Here is a 17,784-nt window from a genome sequence, read left to right as displayed (position 1 = left end):
AAACCGTAAGTATTGACACCAATTGCAATAATTCTCTTAATAGTGTAGAAAGATGATTTTTGAAAAATCAGTCCCTTCGCGTTATGTAAATTACTCAGCAAGACAGATGTTGACTATAAACCAGGTATTGTCCTGCAAAACTACGTGTTTCTCTAAGTTTGATAAGCGATTACTATTTGCAGTATAAATGCTGTATGATGCCCTCTTGTAGAAGTAAATTTAGCAAGCCCCCCGGAGTGAAAAACCCCATGCGATCTTTACCTCTGAGGTACTGACCTAACGGCGCTATGCTTAAGAGTAAGAAATGCAAACAAGAGAAGAAAACGCAAAAAAGAAAAATATGTCACTAAGGAAGAAACTCCCCTGCCTCCCACTTGTTTTTGACCTTGGTTTTTAGATGACTGACTCACGCTGAAAACCAAGGCCACTCAGTTCCCCTTGGAGTTTTGACCAGGGAAGGGGAGGGGAGGGGGAAAGATAAGAAGTTTATGTAAGAGACGCACCCCCATTTTCGGATGCAATTTCTGAGAAAAAAGGTGCATCTCTTACACGTACTTATAAGATATGAACACCTTGAATGGAAATAGCAATGTGTAGTAAACCACAGCTTCACGAAATAAGTTAAAGAATATTCCACTTTCATCCCTGTTAAAATTATCTCTGGTTGCATGGTCTAGAAGTTTACATTTTCTCGCCATCTTTCAGCAGCCCCTATGATCACTGACGTTCCTTCTCTGGTCAAGTATAAAGACATTTGGGCAAATTTTGTTTTTCTTCTGGGATATCTGCAGCCACCCATTGGCCAGTTTGACAGCTATGCCTAATTTAACCCTTTCTAACTCAGAGCTGCTTCTGGAATAAATTAAATTTTATGACTTCTCATTTTAAAGAAGTGAACATTTTTTACTCAATCATAATTATTGTGGCATCTACGCATTTCACCATTAAACTTTACAGCTCAGAAGATCATATAGTTTAAATCTTTCATGTATAGAGCTGAAAATGTATAAATTTTTAATGTTACTTAGTAGTGACATTGGGTTATAACGGGTTAAAAGCAATCATTTTGGCTTTCTCTTCCACTGAAGGGCCACATACGAGTATGTTATTCGCCTGGCAATTGAAGAACCAATCCAAAAGCTCTCACTATACCTTTTAATGCTTGGCTCCTCAATTTCTTTTCTTCCAGCAGTCATCTCCTCCACTCACTACTTATGATACAAAGGCATTGCAATTTTCAATACAATTTAGAGTGGGATTATACCATACTGATTTGCAATTTCAGTTTTTGCTTTAATACTTTGAGTGCTAATGACATAGTATTACATTCTCACAAAACTTCGTAGAACTGCGGGCAATGTAATACATATTATGCATGTCTGTTTGAATTTGATCGTTTATTAGTTTGATTAATTCTCATATTGATCGTCTATTAATTGATTTAGTCTATTAAAATTACACCACATGATACAGTCTTAGATATGGCAGTTTTTATTTCATCTTTCTATGTACTGTAGTAAAATTACTAAAAATTTTGCAAACTTGGGAAAAATGCCTAGCACTGGAGTAAAGGATTGGATATTAACCCTTTCAGTGCCAACCGATTTTCTAGGTACTATGCCAAAAGTGCTGAGGCATTTTCGCTAATTTTGCAGTACGTTAGGGAAAAAAATTAGGTCTCAAAAACAAATAAAGGTATATGTTCAAAAGCTTTAGGAAATCTTCATTATATGTGGTTTCACCATTTTATTATATTATTTGACAAATTTTTGGTAATATGAGTTAATTTTTATAATTTGAAGAAAATGTTTAATGTTAAAATAAAATGAATATTGACAATTGTATGATTAGTTAATTACAGTAAAACCTCTTTACATCGTAATGGAGGGGACCAAAATTTGGGCAATTTGATGTATGGAGGTTCACTATAGAGAGGTTTTAGTGGTAGGCACCATTTTTTCATATCCTTGGGAAATGAAAGGTGCTACTGTCTTTTAAGCCATTATATTAATATATTTAAATATATAGGTATGCACAAGTGAACATATATTTACAATTTAATGGTTACACAAAGGTAAAAGTAAATTGTCCTAGAGGCCTTTTTAGAAAATAAATTAGTTAATGGGTTTGCTTAAAATTTTTTTCAAACTCTTTCGAAATAATGTTTTTAATTCCACGAGCACTTTTTAATGCCATTTTCACTATAAATAAATCACTAGCTATTTTCGTTAATGCCTTTTGACCTAAGAAATAATTCACTGGTCTATGGGTTGTAATTTACTAATATAGTGTTCGGACGAAAGAACAATAGTTCAACTATTCAAGTGTTAAGGACAAAATGTCTTTCTTCCTTTCCAAAATCCTATTACACACAAAAGTTTAGCCTTTTAACTTCGAACTCAATATCTCCGCTATATCGAATTCCCTTGAATAGGTTCTTGGAAACAAAATAAATGTGGCAAAAGTTATTAAGCAGCATAAATTACGATAAAAGGGCATTTCCTGACAATTGCCAAGTTAAAAAATAGACTACTAGACAGCAACAAATGTATGAAGAGCAATAGCGACATTTAGCACTTGGAATACTCAAAATTGATCATGCAGGTAGACTGGTAAAAATCTACTCACAAAAGGATCCTGGGAAACTCTTCGAAGTCAGCATGTTTAAAATCTTTTGCTTTAGAAATGAGTTCCCTTCACTTCGATGACAGCACCACCATGGACAAAATCCTTCAACAGTATTCCTACCTAAGTGTCTAATTTCAAATAAAAAAGGTTTCATCTTCTTTCTTGACATCACTTATGCAAAGTCTCCTTGTTAGAATTATATTTTCAGCAGTATTTCGAATTATCCACATCTACCATGTAACACAGAATTTTACACACCGTTTGCTGGGGATTATTCATAACTTTGAATCATTAGATATTTCAAATCATGATGGTTCAAATTAACAATATTTTACTCCATATGATGCGTCTTCAGCGGAAATTGAGCACTGAAAACATCACCTTTTGGGAAATCCCATATTCCACACCCACTAAATTATTACTAGAAAATGAAAGTGAGAAGATTACTTACACAGGTTCTTTGATTAAGACTTTACTTAAAAAAATTTCCCAAATTTCACCACATGTTACTGAATTTTATTTTGTGTAATTATTAATAAAAATATTTTTTTCTTACAAAAATGGCATATTTTTAAAGCTTTCGTTAGTGCAATGATTTGATTATTTCCCTAATTTGGCCATTCAGAATACCAATATTGAATGGTTTCTGAAATGGTACCATAGGGAAATTCATCACAAAGTGTAGAACCTTGACTTAAAGGATTGAGTACTAAAGAAAAAAAAATCATTTAACACAAATCTATGCTTGTACATTTATTAATACTTACACGTCTTTCCGACAGCATGAGAATTAACATGACAATTACAGGACAGCATAACAAAGTATTTATGAGGCAACAGCAAAAACCAAGAGAGAAATAACCTTGTACTACCGATCATGTGCTTGGAGTAGGAGCTGTATTTCTTCATACTGAAAATAGAGATTAGGATAATCAAATGGTACCATAACTTTCATCTCACACTTCCATTCACAACATAAATATTTATACAATGAAAAAAGACTGAAAAAAGACAATACCTCTTGCTTTTTAGCAGCCTGCTGCTCCAAAAGTGAGTCAGTTATGCGAGCAAATCTCTGCCTAAGGGCTTGATTTTCAGGTGCTGATGATTCAGCATCTTGTGCAGCTTGTAACTGCTTGCTAAGCTCATCCAACTCTCGACCAAGAGATGACAAACGAAGGGCAAGTGAAGCTGGAAGATACCATTTTAAAAAACCCAGTAATTATGGACTAAATGCTCAGGAAAATATGATGCACTCTTTACATTTGTGTCAACAGATTCATTTTCTTCCACACCATTTTGGGTATTATAACACCACCCTTGAAACTCTTTTTTGATATTTCATGATTATCTACATATTAATCTTCTGATAATACAAAAAAGAAAGAAATTTCCTGCAAAAAATCACTTGACTTAAACAAGATTTGAATCTGAATCTTCCAATATTTTCTTTGGTGTAGACCCATATCTTTGCATCCATGAGTAGGACCACATAAAGATATGTGCACAAATCTTTGGCTAAAGGTATTTTGGTGATTATGGCTGCAAAAATTTTCATACAATTCTCACTTCTGCCACATTGCACCTAATGACCTCTTCACCACCCAGCAACACACGTCCAATCCGCCAAGTCATAATAGAAATATGACACCATTGGCAGAATGGAATCTCTGCCTGGCGAGACCCCCTGCTCATGTTTCCATACTAGCCTCCTCGGTACATATCTTTGTAAGGTTTGTACTTTTCTAAAATAAGACACTCAATTCTAGTATGGTCTTAAAAATATCACTCAAAGAATTCTGCATCTATTAATATTGAGAATATTAATATAACGTAGCTTCAAAGCTTCCTTGTGCTTTACTGTTACGATAGATAAGCTAACAAATATTATTCAAATATGTATGTAGATTGAGTAGATAATGATGAAACAACACAAAACGTTTCATCAGAGTTAAATATATTTTCTCCTTGATGCTAAGATAGATAAACAACAGAACTTGGGACAGAACTGAACATTCTTGGTGAATCAACTTTCATCAAGCTCATCAGAGTACTAGTACCTTAGTAGCTCCAGATCTTAAGTTGACCTTACAATCAAATCAACTCATATACATTATTGTGGAGTCAATATATAATAGAGCACCACATTAGTGAACTTCCAATATTCCAAAGACTGATACACAAAGTGAACACAAAACCCTGAGAAAAGGCCATAATCATACATACCTTTTGATATACTTTTGGAAGGAGAACTTGCCGAGGGACTCTTTGAGTCTTTGTTTTTGGACTTTGGACTAGATAACAAGTCTCTTCTTAGAGATTCTGAGCTTGCACCAACACCAGCAGTAGCCTTCTCAAAGAACTCATCCCTACTTCCTTTGGTAGGACTGAACATTTCTTTTGTAAACTGAGTTACTAAAGGCACTGGTGAATCCCTCATATTTTGTTGCATGGAATCCTATGAATAAAATTGCTAGATTTAAGTACCATTGTGTGAATTTTTTAACAACATATTATGATGAATAAAGATGCAATATCCCCATACAATCTGAAGGTAATCTTTCGAGGGATTGTTCATCCAATATACCACTAATTAATTCCACACCATTTTCCTAGACCACTACAAATGTTAACCTCGAGCTGCAGGATTTAAATTCCCAGGGGTCGCACTTCACTACCAGATTTAATTGCAGCTGTATAGTATTTGCGTGCCCACACAGGAATGCCAGGCACCAAGTGGAGCTATCTCAAGGGCCTGTGCTGGCACTCTAGGTATTTAAACCATATGCTGCGGTCAAACTGCAGAGACTTTCCACGTCCTGCATGGCAAAAAAGTGAATGGTCACCCACGTCAACATTCGGGAGCTACTTTCACAGCAGTTGACAAGATGAACATAGCTGCTACCTTCACAGCAGCAAAAGGGTTAAAGGCTTTTTGAGACTTAATCTTAATCACTTACGATTTCAAAACTGCCACATGAACAGAGGATGATATTAGTGACAATTTCAACAATAAAAATGCTATAATTATAATCTAATTCAAATGGTCAGGCAGCAGAGAATTTAGTGGACCAGGTAGCTTCTTGACTACTCTCATGAATGAGGAGAAATTTGTGGAATGGGCGCGGTAAAGGAGGCTGAATGCTTATTAGGGAAGGAACAAACAAACATCAAAATAGCACTGCACTATACAAGGGTGTATTGAAAAGTAAGATCTCCAACGATGCTATTTCCGAATGCGAGTCGCTACGCAAAATTTGACTTTAAGGACGGAGAGGCCAGAGTTTGCCAGAATCAATGGCGGCTTGAATCGACGAGATGGTGCATAACATCCAGAGAATAACCCTTCATGAGATAAAGGAAGGTCTTCGTGAAGGGTGTGGTAACTTCTCTGTGCAGAATATTGTGTCAGAAGTCCTTGGTTATGATCTGTCTGCCAGGTGGGTCCCTAAGCAGCTCACTGATGGGCACAAAAAAGCGCGTCCACATGTGTCACGTCAAACGATCGCCTTAATCAATGAATTCGGCTGGGATATCTCGGACAACACTCCTTGCAGCCCAAAAGTTGCCCTAAGGGACTACTACCTTTTTTCCCGCTTTCAAAATACTCCTTGGGGGACAGAGATTCAAGTCAGACAGGAAATGAAAGACCCAGTTGAAAGTTGGCTTCGCAATGGGGCCGGAGAGTGGTACGACGTCATTATTAAAACGCTGCTAACAAGGATGCAAAAAGTAATTTATCATCAAGGCAACTATGTAGAAAAATAGCTAAATGCCCAGCCTTTCTAACGATATACACAAAGTTGGGAATAAATTTATTTTCCATTAAAAAAAATAGGAGACCTTACTTTTCAATACCACCTCGTATCTACAGAGCATGAGTTGGAATTTTTTTAACTAAAGGTATTAAAGAACAGGCGAAGAAATGTAGAAAGGAGAGAGATGATTTTTACCATAGCAAGTCTACGTGGCCACAAGAAGGAATTTTCCCATATACACTAATTGGTTACTTGGGTCCCTGCTCCTCCTCCCAGCTGTCTTAATTTTTCCAGCATCCAGATTGCTTGAAGTAGACTACAGCACCATAAATAACCTTGAAATTCCCATACAAACTTAAAGAGTCCTGAGTCATTTGATCCCTAATGCAGTATCTTCCTTGTGGCAATATATGAGAATTTTACCCAAGTGAGCAACAAGGTACATATTGTGGGCTCCAAACCACATTAACACAATCGATTGCAACTTACGGTGCCAAAAGTAGAATCTGAGTTTCGGCTATCGACAGCAGAAATACGACTAGTTCCTTCCTCTTCTATATCATCCAGGAGTGTATTTCCACCTTCTTCGTCATCATCTTCATCATCATCCTCATCATCATCCATCTCCAGATGACTCCTCCTCTCCATACCTCCTTTCTCTTCTTCCATACCTTCTTCCTCAGAATCACTGACAGCCCCTCCGAAGATATCATCCTCCGCTGAAAGAGAATGGAATAATGCATTCAATTCAATGAAACCATTAACTAATTGCTCTCTTTTGCTGGCTAAGTGCTTAATATCCAAGAAGGCTCATCAAGGAACTTATGCATATGAAAAATGTGAATGTATTGTCATAAAATTGAACTTGCTCTGATTTTGTTCAAGCCACAAAACTAGCCATAGGCTAGGGCAATCAATGAAAACATACGAAAGCACATAAGACCAAGCCTAAAAATTAAACTCACCAACATCCATACTATGCTGATTACTTGTCTCCAATGATGTGTCAATATCTTTCCTTCTACCTTCACCTTCTTCCATGCTTGGACCATCTTCAGACTCCATCTTTTCCACTGCACCAGAGACTCCAGAAAGACCACTTCTGAACCTAGATGCACTTCCACTTCTCCCTCGACCATTCATACCATCATTCTGAGTAGAGCCTTTCAGAATTCCCTCCCTGCCCTCATTCTCCTCGCCATCGTCTTTGTCTCCAGCTGAGGGAGGAACATCATTAGCCATGGAAGATGCACCGTTGGCCTCAGAATTTCCACCCCCCACACCACTGTCAACTTCATCCTCATTTGCTATGATTTCCCACTTCACACTAACAGCATCATTATCTACACGAAGAAGCCGCTTTACCTCCTTCTCTATCTCTGGAGCTTCAACATACTAGAAAAAAAGCACAAGACCAAATTCAATAAAACTCTCTCAACAAAGGAAAAAGCAACTTTAAACTGAGGCAAACGTTACTCTTTCAATAAGAAATAAATAATACTGTGACATAAATGAATATTTTTCAAGTTGTATGTTCAATCTCAAAATTAATGGTTTTGATATTGTAAGGATATTGATCACTCTTGCCAAGAGGTCCTTTTTTGTCTGCCCAATTCTATGGAAACTAATTACTTAATAGAGGTTGTATCAGTAATAGAGCTGGTTTCATACTCACCATAACAAGCATTTAAGCAATTTCATAGTTAGCAACTGCTTACAGATAACAGCTGGTGGCTGTGCTAGTAATTTATCCTAGCCCAAAGAGTAACTAAAGTAGGATTGATAGGTTAGAGTTAGAATAGGGTATATGTGCTATTACTTTTATTTCTTAGGATTCCAATAGAAAAATGTCTACGGGTACATGACCTACAATCTAGCATAAGAAATTGTAGCGGGCGAGGCTTCACAAAAGTTCTTCATTGAAGGTGTGTTCAAAATTATTTCATATTTGCTACTCTAGGCCTGTTTACATAACACATTAACTGGAACCAGCTAATGTCTAAATGCATCAACGATTTTGGTGGATCAGAACGTATTATACATGAAATCATGAACTTTTACTGAACAGGATCCATTTTCTGTACATGCATTTGCACAATTTGAGTGGTTACACATTGCATTCATTCTTGTATTCATGCAATAAGACATAACTTGTACAAGGCATGGTTATATGTTAATGTGACATATAACCATGCCTCTATGCATGTATTTATGCATGGTTTTATAACCACAATTGACCGCACAATGACTATGAGGTGAAACAATTATAAACAAAGTTCACATTGAATTTTTACCCCGTGGCAAAACTATGGCTATTTATGATAACCTAAATGAAGAAAAAGCAAAATTATTTTAAATACTTGTGATAGTTTCTCATCAAAAAAGAAGAACAGGATTGCCACAAGGCTCCATGATATAGTTTTCAGCAAAATTTAATAACCTCCTCTGTTAGAAGACTGCAGATGATAAGTATAGGCACAACCATGAATCTTAAAAACTCAGAAGTGAGGATAAGAATATCCCCAACTGTTATTTTGACGCTGAAAGATGCCATTCGGATACAAGCATAGCCATTACACAACAGATTATCTTTCCTCAGCTAAGACTACTTCTAACCTTCTTTTTTAAGGTCTTCCTAAATCTTCTCTTCCTGACATTTTTTAGAGGAGGAGCCAAACCATGAGGCCACAGAAATTTTCGGTCAACTTTGTTTGGATCCTTTTTCTTCCCTTTCGATGAAGCGGCCTCTCCAGCCCCATCACCATCTGGGCCGTCTTTACCTTTGTCTTCGTCATCTTCCTCTTTACAGATCAAAAGCTGCGGATTCAAAGGACTAAGGTTTAAAATCAAGAAAAGCGATGCACACATTGAAGCATTTACTGGCGAATTGCCACCTACCTGACACACATCTGCCGTTTTGTAAAAACTTTTTCCATCAATCGTTTTCAAAGATTCGAGTACAGAGGGGAAGTCCATAACCTAGGCCACCGTAGGAGAGTAGAAACATAAATACAATGCAAGCTACCATAATAGACCACGGAATTGAAATTATCATACTCACTTTCGCACTCATAAGCCAATGATCTAGTCTCACTTCTCCATATCTCATGTCGTTATCCAGTTTTATACTAAAGCGCTCTTTTAAGCCCATTGAACCACTACGTATCACTTCACGAAGTACCTTAGATGGTTCCTGAAGTAAAATAAATATTAAAGCAAGAAACGATTTCCATCTTAGGCTTCATAACAAAGAGGTATACAACTTACAGGCGGCATTCTCAAAATAAACTGACTCTCAAGCTCGGCCGGTGGCTCAATTTCTCGTTTAGGCTCAGGATTTCTATTCATTTTAAATCTAAACTGTTCAAGTTCGACAATGAATAACCTATTTCACATTAATTTTATCACCTCCAGCCATGTAACTGTCACTGTAACTGCTTCAGTCATATACGCTCAACTCACAGAATACCCATACTTGAAAAACAACAAAACACAATATTACAAATTGAAAATTTCATCTTAATACTAATCACTTCACCCTCGAGTATAAGAGCTGATTAGAGCAAAGCTAACCTTAGAAATCAAAATATTCACAGACTTCACTCCCCCATTCTCGAACATATGCGAATCCGCGATTGCAACGCCACAAAGCGGTACGTAGCACAAGTACGCTTCACCAGCGGTAATTTTTAAAGGTAGCACAAGGGGACTCCTTAATAATAATAGTTTTATTGGACATTAAACAAATTAGAATTTGCAATAGTCTTCGTCATACACATAGGAAATATCAATACACAAAATACATATGGCAAAATCGATTGGATTATGCATCAAGAAAGGACATTACAATTTCACTTTCGAAAAATTCATTAATGGAGTAAAAGGCTTTTTTCAATAGCCAGTCATGAATAACTTTTTTGAACTTTGTCACACTTACAACTTTAGCTTCTGGGGGCAATCTGTTAAAAAAACGAATTTTTAGTACATCAAATGAATTGCTGTTTTTGTTTAACCTACAATAGGGAACATCTAGGGTGTCGCTATTCCTTGTATAATGATTGTGGAAATTAGACCTTTTTTCCAAAGAGCCCAGATTATCTTTGACATTGCACAGGGATTTATATATATACAAGCCGTACAGAGTCATAATCCCAAGCTTGGAGAAGATAGGCTTGCAGTGATCCCTTGGTTGAGAAAAGGATATTATCCTTACTGCCTTCTTTTGCATTTTAAATAAATTATTGGCAGATGGTGAATGGCCCCAAAGTTCAATACCATAATTAATATGGCAATGAAACAAAGCAAAGTATATATTTGTAAGGTACTCTTTAGGTATCAAGTATACAAGTTTACGTAGCATATAAACTGCCTTGGACAATTTACTAAGAGTGCCTACCGTATGTGGCTCCCAAGTCAGTTTTTGGTAGAGTTCAAATCCTAATAATTTAATGGTGGTCTGGGGATTATCAGAAGTGCTCAAAGAGAAGACGAGTGACTGGGTTTTATCATTGTTCAGAACCAGACCGTTCGCAGAAAACCAGTTTGAGGCTTCAGTAAAAAACAAGTTAGTCGTAGTGCTTGTATTAGTCAGATGATTAGACTTGTGAATAAAAGTAGTGTCGTCTGCATAGAGTATGGACTTGCATGAGACGTTACGGGGTAAGTCATTGATTATAATAAGGAATAGAAGAGGCCCAAGGACTGAGCCTTGAGGAACTCCATAATTTAAATTCTGGGGTGAAGAAAGGTTATTATTGATGAAAACACACTGGGATCGATTGGTGAGATAGGATTCAAAGAGTTGTAGTTCAAGATTATTGAAACCATAATAATGAAGTTTTTGAAGAAGAATCAGATGAGAAACGCAGTCAAATGCTTTAGATAGGTCGCAGGCAGTTAGAGAAATGGAGGATTTACTTGAAAAAGCATTTAGAATTTCATCAATGGCGGACTTAACAGCTGAGGTGGTGGAAAACCCTTTGCGAAATCCAAATTGCGATGGAGAAAATAAGTTGTTAACTTCAAAGTGTTCGTATACCCGAATCTTAATGGCCTTTTCGAAAATTTTTCCAAAAACTGGTATTATAGAGATTGGCCTATAGTTAGAAGGTAAGGTTTTATCACCTTTTTTATAAATAGGTATTGTTTTAGAAATTTTCAAAGCATTAGGAAATATGCCTGATTGAAAACATGAGTTCAGGATTAAAGCCAGCGGTTCATCAATAGTATTTGCCAGATGTTTGATTAAATTTACTGATATTCCATAAACATCCGTGCACTTAGAACATTTTAAATTTTTGATGATTTGACGAATCTCATATTCTGTAACCCACTTCCATTTGAAGGGGGATGTGATTGTTTGAGAATTATGGAGAAGAGGCAAGGCCAGGTTTGGACCCAGATGAAGATTTGACACGAGGTCGGCTATTGAGTTGATGTAATAGTTATTCATATCATCAGATGTAAAAGGTAAGTCAGAGGACCCTCCTGAATGACCAATTTCCTTGTTTATGACCTGCCAGGCTGCCTTATTACGGTTGGATGCATTACTTATAAGGTCAGAGTTAAAACTACGTTTTGACTGAAGTATTTGGTTATTGTAAAACAATTTATGCTGTCGCCATACAGTTCTATCTTCAACATTGCCTGTACGAATATACTTTTGACGCAGCTGAATTACTTGCGACCTTATTTCTGAGAGCTCAGGAGTAAACCAGTTTAAGGATCTCTTGGAATTATTAGTTTTTTTCACGAGTTTCTTGGGGAAGCACTGTTGGAAAAATAGCAAAAAAGTTTCAAAGAAGCAGGCAAAGTTATCGTTACCGTTGGCAAAGGTGAGCAGTGAATGCCAAGAAACATTTGCAAGGAGTGAAATTAATTCACAAATCCCTTCAGGGGTAATTGGACGGCTGAAGGTATGGGTAATTCTACCAGTAGTACTATGTTTGCACTTTTTGATTGAAAATTGAAATTTTAGTGATAGATGATCAGATAAACCCAGGTCAGTTACTAGGACAGAGTACTGATCTGTATTGAGGCCAGTAATGATGTTGTCCAGACAGGAGTTAAGTCTGGTTGGTTCAGTATTTGCACAATGTAAATTAAAAGACCCTATTAAAGAAGTGAACGCAGCAGAAGTACTAGAAGAACGGCGTATGTCCACATTAAAGTCACCACATAAAACAATTTCTAGACCAAGCTTAGACAACCAGGTGAGACTCTGCTCCAGTTGATTGCAGAATATATTAAAGTCGCCTGATGGAGATCGGTACACACATAGAACAATTACATTTAACTCTTTTATGGTCACAGCACACATTTCACTATGGATTTCAATGGAGAACTGATTAACATCTAGTTTCTTAAACAGTAAGTTTTTCTTCACATAAATGATAGTCCCACCATTTTTTGCAGCAGATCTAGAATATGATGATGCTATAGTGTAGTTTTCAATGTTGAACAGAGCAATTTCTTCACTACATAACCAATGCTCTGTGAGGCATAATATATCGTAGTTGTTCTCATTAGCAGTTGCTTCCACCATAAAATGTTTGTTCCTAAGACACTGAACGTTTGCACAAAGAAGGGAAGGGGATTTGGCAGTTACTTTGGGAGACGGATCACTGATGTTGTCTCTTAGTCATAGCGAAGGAGTAGCCTTATTTACTGGTGCATGTAAGGTGACCAAGCTGTCGGCATTTACATTACTAACCTGACATGGTTTCAATCCAATACAGTCGACAATTAAAGCGCACAAATGATTTTTGCCCTTACCATTAAGATGCAGGCCATGTTTAGTGTAGAAAACACGGTCAAAACCATTTACATCTACAACTGTAACATTTTCAAGGCTTTCACTCAATAGTTGTAGTTCCAAATTTACCCTCTTGGTCTCTATGTTGACACACGAGTCACTGGGAATATCGTGACGATGGGGGATGTTTACAATTACCACGTTTGTGTTAGACAGTTTTTTCACCAAAGCATTTATTCTATCCATTACTTGTTTACTTTTGTTGAGATAGATATCATTTGTCCCGGCCATGATGATAACATTGTCACTTCTAGTTAAGGATTTTGAGCTCACCTCGCAACATTTTGTCACCATCGTTAATGCCGGCGTTTGGTTTCACATCGCCCACGATTTCGTGCTCGTTACCGGCGACTCTCTCGCTTAATTTCGCCGATAAGCCACGGCCGTGGCTGTCACTGTACAATAAGATTCTTTTCGACTTGCGTTGATGCCATTTGTGATGTTGCGGGATTATCACTGGATTCTCGAGCCGTTGAGTGGCAGGATGGAGAGACAGCGAGTCTTCAGAATAATCACTGAGCAATTCGTATCTGTTTTTCAAGGGCAGTGAGGGCGGCGAGGGGACCTTGTTCCAGTTCTGCTTCCTCGTATGGTACCTATTTGTGACCACGCGTTGTTAGAGGTTGAAACAGAAACACCAGCCGAACAGGAACGACAAGCGTTGGGTAAATTATTCGTTAACAACTTCTGTGGGCCAGAATCACTGATCACATCACGCAACACATTGGAATCCTTCGTCAACTGTTTAACTGCTTTATCCTTGGACTTTTCCGCTAACTGCAATTGCAGTTCCAGGTTTCTGTTTTTTTCGCGTAACAAACTCAGATCAATCATTAACTGCGAAATTATCTTTTCTTTAGAGGCTAGATCACGTTGTAGTTCCGAGCTTTTTAGTTGTACGGAGCACACCTTGCACGCCGGGCACAGCCAGGTTTTTACGTCATTTGAGGCCTTCAAAAAATACTTGGCGCAGCTTTTATGAAATAAAATTGAGCAAGCGTGACAACTGATACCTTTCACCACTTTTTTTTACGCAGATAGGACACTTTAAACTACTACTTTTGGACTTTATGATGTCGTTTACATTTACTGTCGAACTTTCGGACGCCATCTAATCCATTGTGATATTCGTGAGATAAAAAAACGTCCGCCATTAAGGGTCGGTATCACAAAGGCAAGCAAGGCTGGCCGTGGTATTACACCGACCCCCTAGCCGATGTGACTCCAACCGGTGGCCACTCGTAATCGCTCGGGGACGGTGAACGCACTTCCGGACGGTACGACACCGCAGGCGGAGTCTCACCGCGTGCGGTGAGCCGTTCGTAACTACTTTAGGCCTTCAATCTCCTTACATATCAAATTTGGGATACGTACTGTGTTTTGAAAGCCGTTTCCTACGGTTGAAATGTTGCCATATAATAAAATAAAATGCAGATCCAAAGAAAATGTTCGCGTCCGATCAAAATTGTCAATTGAAGGAAACAAGCAGGAAATATGGAAAAAGCAGGACTTTACACGGAATCCTGAGATCATTTTATATTGTGAAGAACAGTTAAAAATAATGCAACACAATAATATGCACATTGTTATTAATATCTTCATTATTTTTTATGTATGGGAATAGAAAATGCCCATCACAGTAGCATTGAAAACTATCACAAATGGATCATCCGCTTAAATTCTGGTGGATAATGCGACGTCATACAAAAAAATCATATTAATTACAAAAGCGGAAATTATTGTAAACACCCGACTAGTGAGGCATTTTTACCACCTGTTGAGCCATGGAAGCAGGACCAATGCACATATATGCATGAACAGCAAAACTCTGATGAGCCTTTGTCCCATAGAATTATTGTGAAGCAGTTCTTAGGCTTCCATCTGAAAGATGACGTCCATGCTAACATTTATATAGAAGAGTAATCTATCGTCATCAGGGATTCTCAGTCCCATTGAAGTGATTCTCCACCACCATAATTAGAACTAAATTGCAAAAGTTTGGCCCATTTTCAATGATGGAGTTTGTCTGGCAACTCAAGATGATAATGGCAAAACATGGACATAAATGGATACTAAAGCTTTGGTAACCCATACACACTCCCCGCTTACATGCACAGGAAGAACATGCAGAAGAAATAAAGGACAAAATTCATGACCTTCAGTATCAAAACTGATGATACTCTTTCCATCCTTTACAGGTCATTTTTAAGCATTTGAGAAAATGAACATTTAAAGGTTGTGCATAATGCAAAAATCACAGCACAGGGAGAAATTTTAGGAGCATAGGCAGATATAGTGGGGGAGGGAGGTTGTGCCCCCCCAAATACTCACCCACTACTAATGACAAAAATATGAGGCATGACGTTTCTTGACCTGAGAGACGGAAGCAGTGAATTTTTGTCGCAGATTTTTCTACGCAGGAGAGCGAATGACAAAAATATGTTTCCTTACTCTCTCCCTTTTATGATGGTCACGGGTTTGCAGTCTTAGTTTTGGGACCCAACAAAGTGGGACTTAGCCCGTACCCTCGGAATCCAGGAGCAGGTACCCGGACCCGTCATCTTATATTACCCCTCTTTGTCATCAGGGACCGGGTCTTTCAATTGTTCATTCAGTCAGTTTTTGAAATATATATTTGTTCCTTTCTAAAAAAATATGAAGTAAGAATTGAATTCTTAGTCTTTTGAGCCGCATTTACAATTTTTAAACAAAATTCAAAGATAAATATTAACTTACACCTTCATTTCAGTATTAGCATAAAAATGGAAATTGTTGCTGCATTTAATGCATTAACATTGACGGTAGAGCTTCCTTAAAAAATTTGACGATTATAAGAATAAAACAAGGAATTCAATTCTAAGAATGCAGTTTATGTGCAAGCAACAATTATCCATATAACTAATTCATATAAACAAAGCATGATTGATCTCGAACCAATGCCGCTGGTAGGGCTATAAACCCTGAAAGTAGGGAGCCCAACTACCCTTGGAGTCCGAGATAATGCGGAGTCCCCGTTAAGAAGGGTCAAAAAAGTTTGGTGCTGAGAGTGTGTGATTATCCACGAGACCCTTCTTAATAAATGTCTTGCAAAAATTCTCAGTACAGAGGGGACGGAAGTGTCTTTGGGGCCAGTACAGCAGTCATGCTAAGGAGAGAACTCCAATGTCTTGAAAGGGTTAAATAATTGACAACATTTTTAATACAGTTATCATTAAGTTCGCTTTGCTTTACGGAGTCTAAATCATTTAATTTCATATAAATAACTATGATATTAAAATGAAGACAAATTTTTTTAGCAATTCTTATATCTTGTTTTTAATCTCAATTATGAGAAGATCGTTTGCCTGTAAGGTCTTGCATCCCCCCAGAAAAAAAATCATGGATCCGCCCATGGTTAGGAGTATACTAGAGATGGTATTAATGAAGGCAAGGCCTGCGAAATGTGAAGATAACTGGACCTGGGGTATAGTGTCACATGGCTCCACAACTCTTACATAAGTTTTCTTTGATTATTACTAGAGTAATACTCAAAACAATCAATGGCAAAATCTATGGGAAATACACCATATTCCAAAAAAAATCTCAGAGAAAACTTCCCAAATCCTAATCTTTTAGTATGGTTAGAACCACAACCACGAACAAGGAGGCTTGAATATAACTTCCTTTTCTTCTAACCTCCTGGATGATGAAGACTAATGGTTCCCCATACTCTGGACTGTCTTGGCTCCACATATTCTTATGAGAATCACTATTTTCCAATCCCTGATAATTTCTTCTTGTTAGTGCCCATGTTTCAGGGGCATAAAGGACAACAGGTCTTAGCACTGCCTTGCTTGAAATGATTTTGATACTTCTTGAAATATTTCTTCACTTAAAAATAGGCTGCCTAGCACAATAGGGTATAATGACTATGCTTTTTATTTCTATACTATATTCCAAACATTTTAATGTATTTGCTCCACTGATGTTGATTCACTTGCGATATTTATAGTATATACTTCATTAAGCCTTTAATACCCAAAAATACCATGGGTATGATTCAGGTGACTGATTACTGGCTGCTCGAGACTTAAAGGATGAATTATCCTTGGAAATTCAAACATAGGACAGAGCTCATCTACGTAGAGTAGAATCAATCTTTTGACACCTAAAAATAATATATTTAAAATGATATTAGGTTCTTCTTTAGGCATAAGAGGCCAAAATTGCTCTCTTTCTTCCACATTGTAAATTTACTCCCCAACAAATCAATGGCCATAGAGGAAAAATCCTCAGGAAATGAGCAACAAAACTTTGGCTTCCTAAACCACTGTCCAGACTACTACTCTATCCATGTTCCTTGATTCCCATGGAAATTTACGAAGATTTACAGTGGAAATTTTTATGTATGTACTTATGCTATAATGGTTCCCCTGATTTCATGTCCACCGCTGTATAAGGATGCTCTAATGCACGTCTGATACTTCATCTATGGGACCCATGTTAGTTCTTTTTTGTGATATGAGACATGCCCTTAGTTGGCTAGCAGAGTCTCTACTAGAGGTTTATTGTGTGGGTAAGCCAGCCATACGTTTACCAAACGCT

At 37.4% G+C, this 17,784-nt stretch overlaps 1 protein-coding gene across 3 annotated transcripts; it reads right to left on the bottom strand.

Moving 5' to 3' along the window:
* Positions 1 to 3,368: 3,368 nt before the first annotated feature.
* Positions 3,369 to 14,783, bottom strand: LOC124159042 (transcription initiation factor TFIID subunit 7). Of its 3 annotated transcripts, XM_046534541.1 has the most exons (10): positions 9,960 to 10,036; positions 9,654 to 9,860; positions 9,448 to 9,579; positions 9,285 to 9,365; positions 9,003 to 9,203; positions 7,352 to 7,781; positions 6,876 to 7,105; positions 4,855 to 5,086; positions 3,647 to 3,819; positions 3,369 to 3,538 (listed from the first exon to the last, which is right to left on the bottom strand). In XM_046534541.1, exons 2-10 carry the CDS (start codon positions 9,732 to 9,734, stop codon positions 3,497 to 3,499), a joined length of 1,602 nt encoding a protein of 533 aa, XP_046390497.1. In that variant the 5' UTR covers positions 9,735 to 9,860; positions 9,960 to 10,036; the 3' UTR covers positions 3,369 to 3,496. The 3 variants fall into 3 exon arrangements, 2 of the variants coding, with proteins under 2 accessions (XP_046390497.1, XP_046390506.1); XM_046534550.1 differs by lacking the exon at positions 9,960 to 10,036 and having other exon boundaries at positions 9,654 to 9,948; XR_006864898.1 differs by lacking the exons at positions 3,369 to 3,538; positions 3,647 to 3,819; positions 4,855 to 5,086; ... (3 more) ...; positions 9,285 to 9,365; positions 9,448 to 9,579 and having other exon boundaries at positions 9,733 to 9,860; positions 9,960 to 14,783.
* Positions 14,784 to 17,784: the final 3,001 nt, after the last annotated feature.

This window comes from Ischnura elegans, chromosome 1 (assembly GCF_921293095.1).
Source record: "Ischnura elegans chromosome 1, ioIscEleg1.1, whole genome shotgun sequence".
NCBI lineage: Eukaryota > Metazoa > Arthropoda > Insecta > Odonata > Coenagrionidae > Ischnura > Ischnura elegans.
The sequence above is the reverse complement of the archived record's forward strand: the minus strand, read 5'-3'. Positions and strand labels throughout refer to the sequence as shown.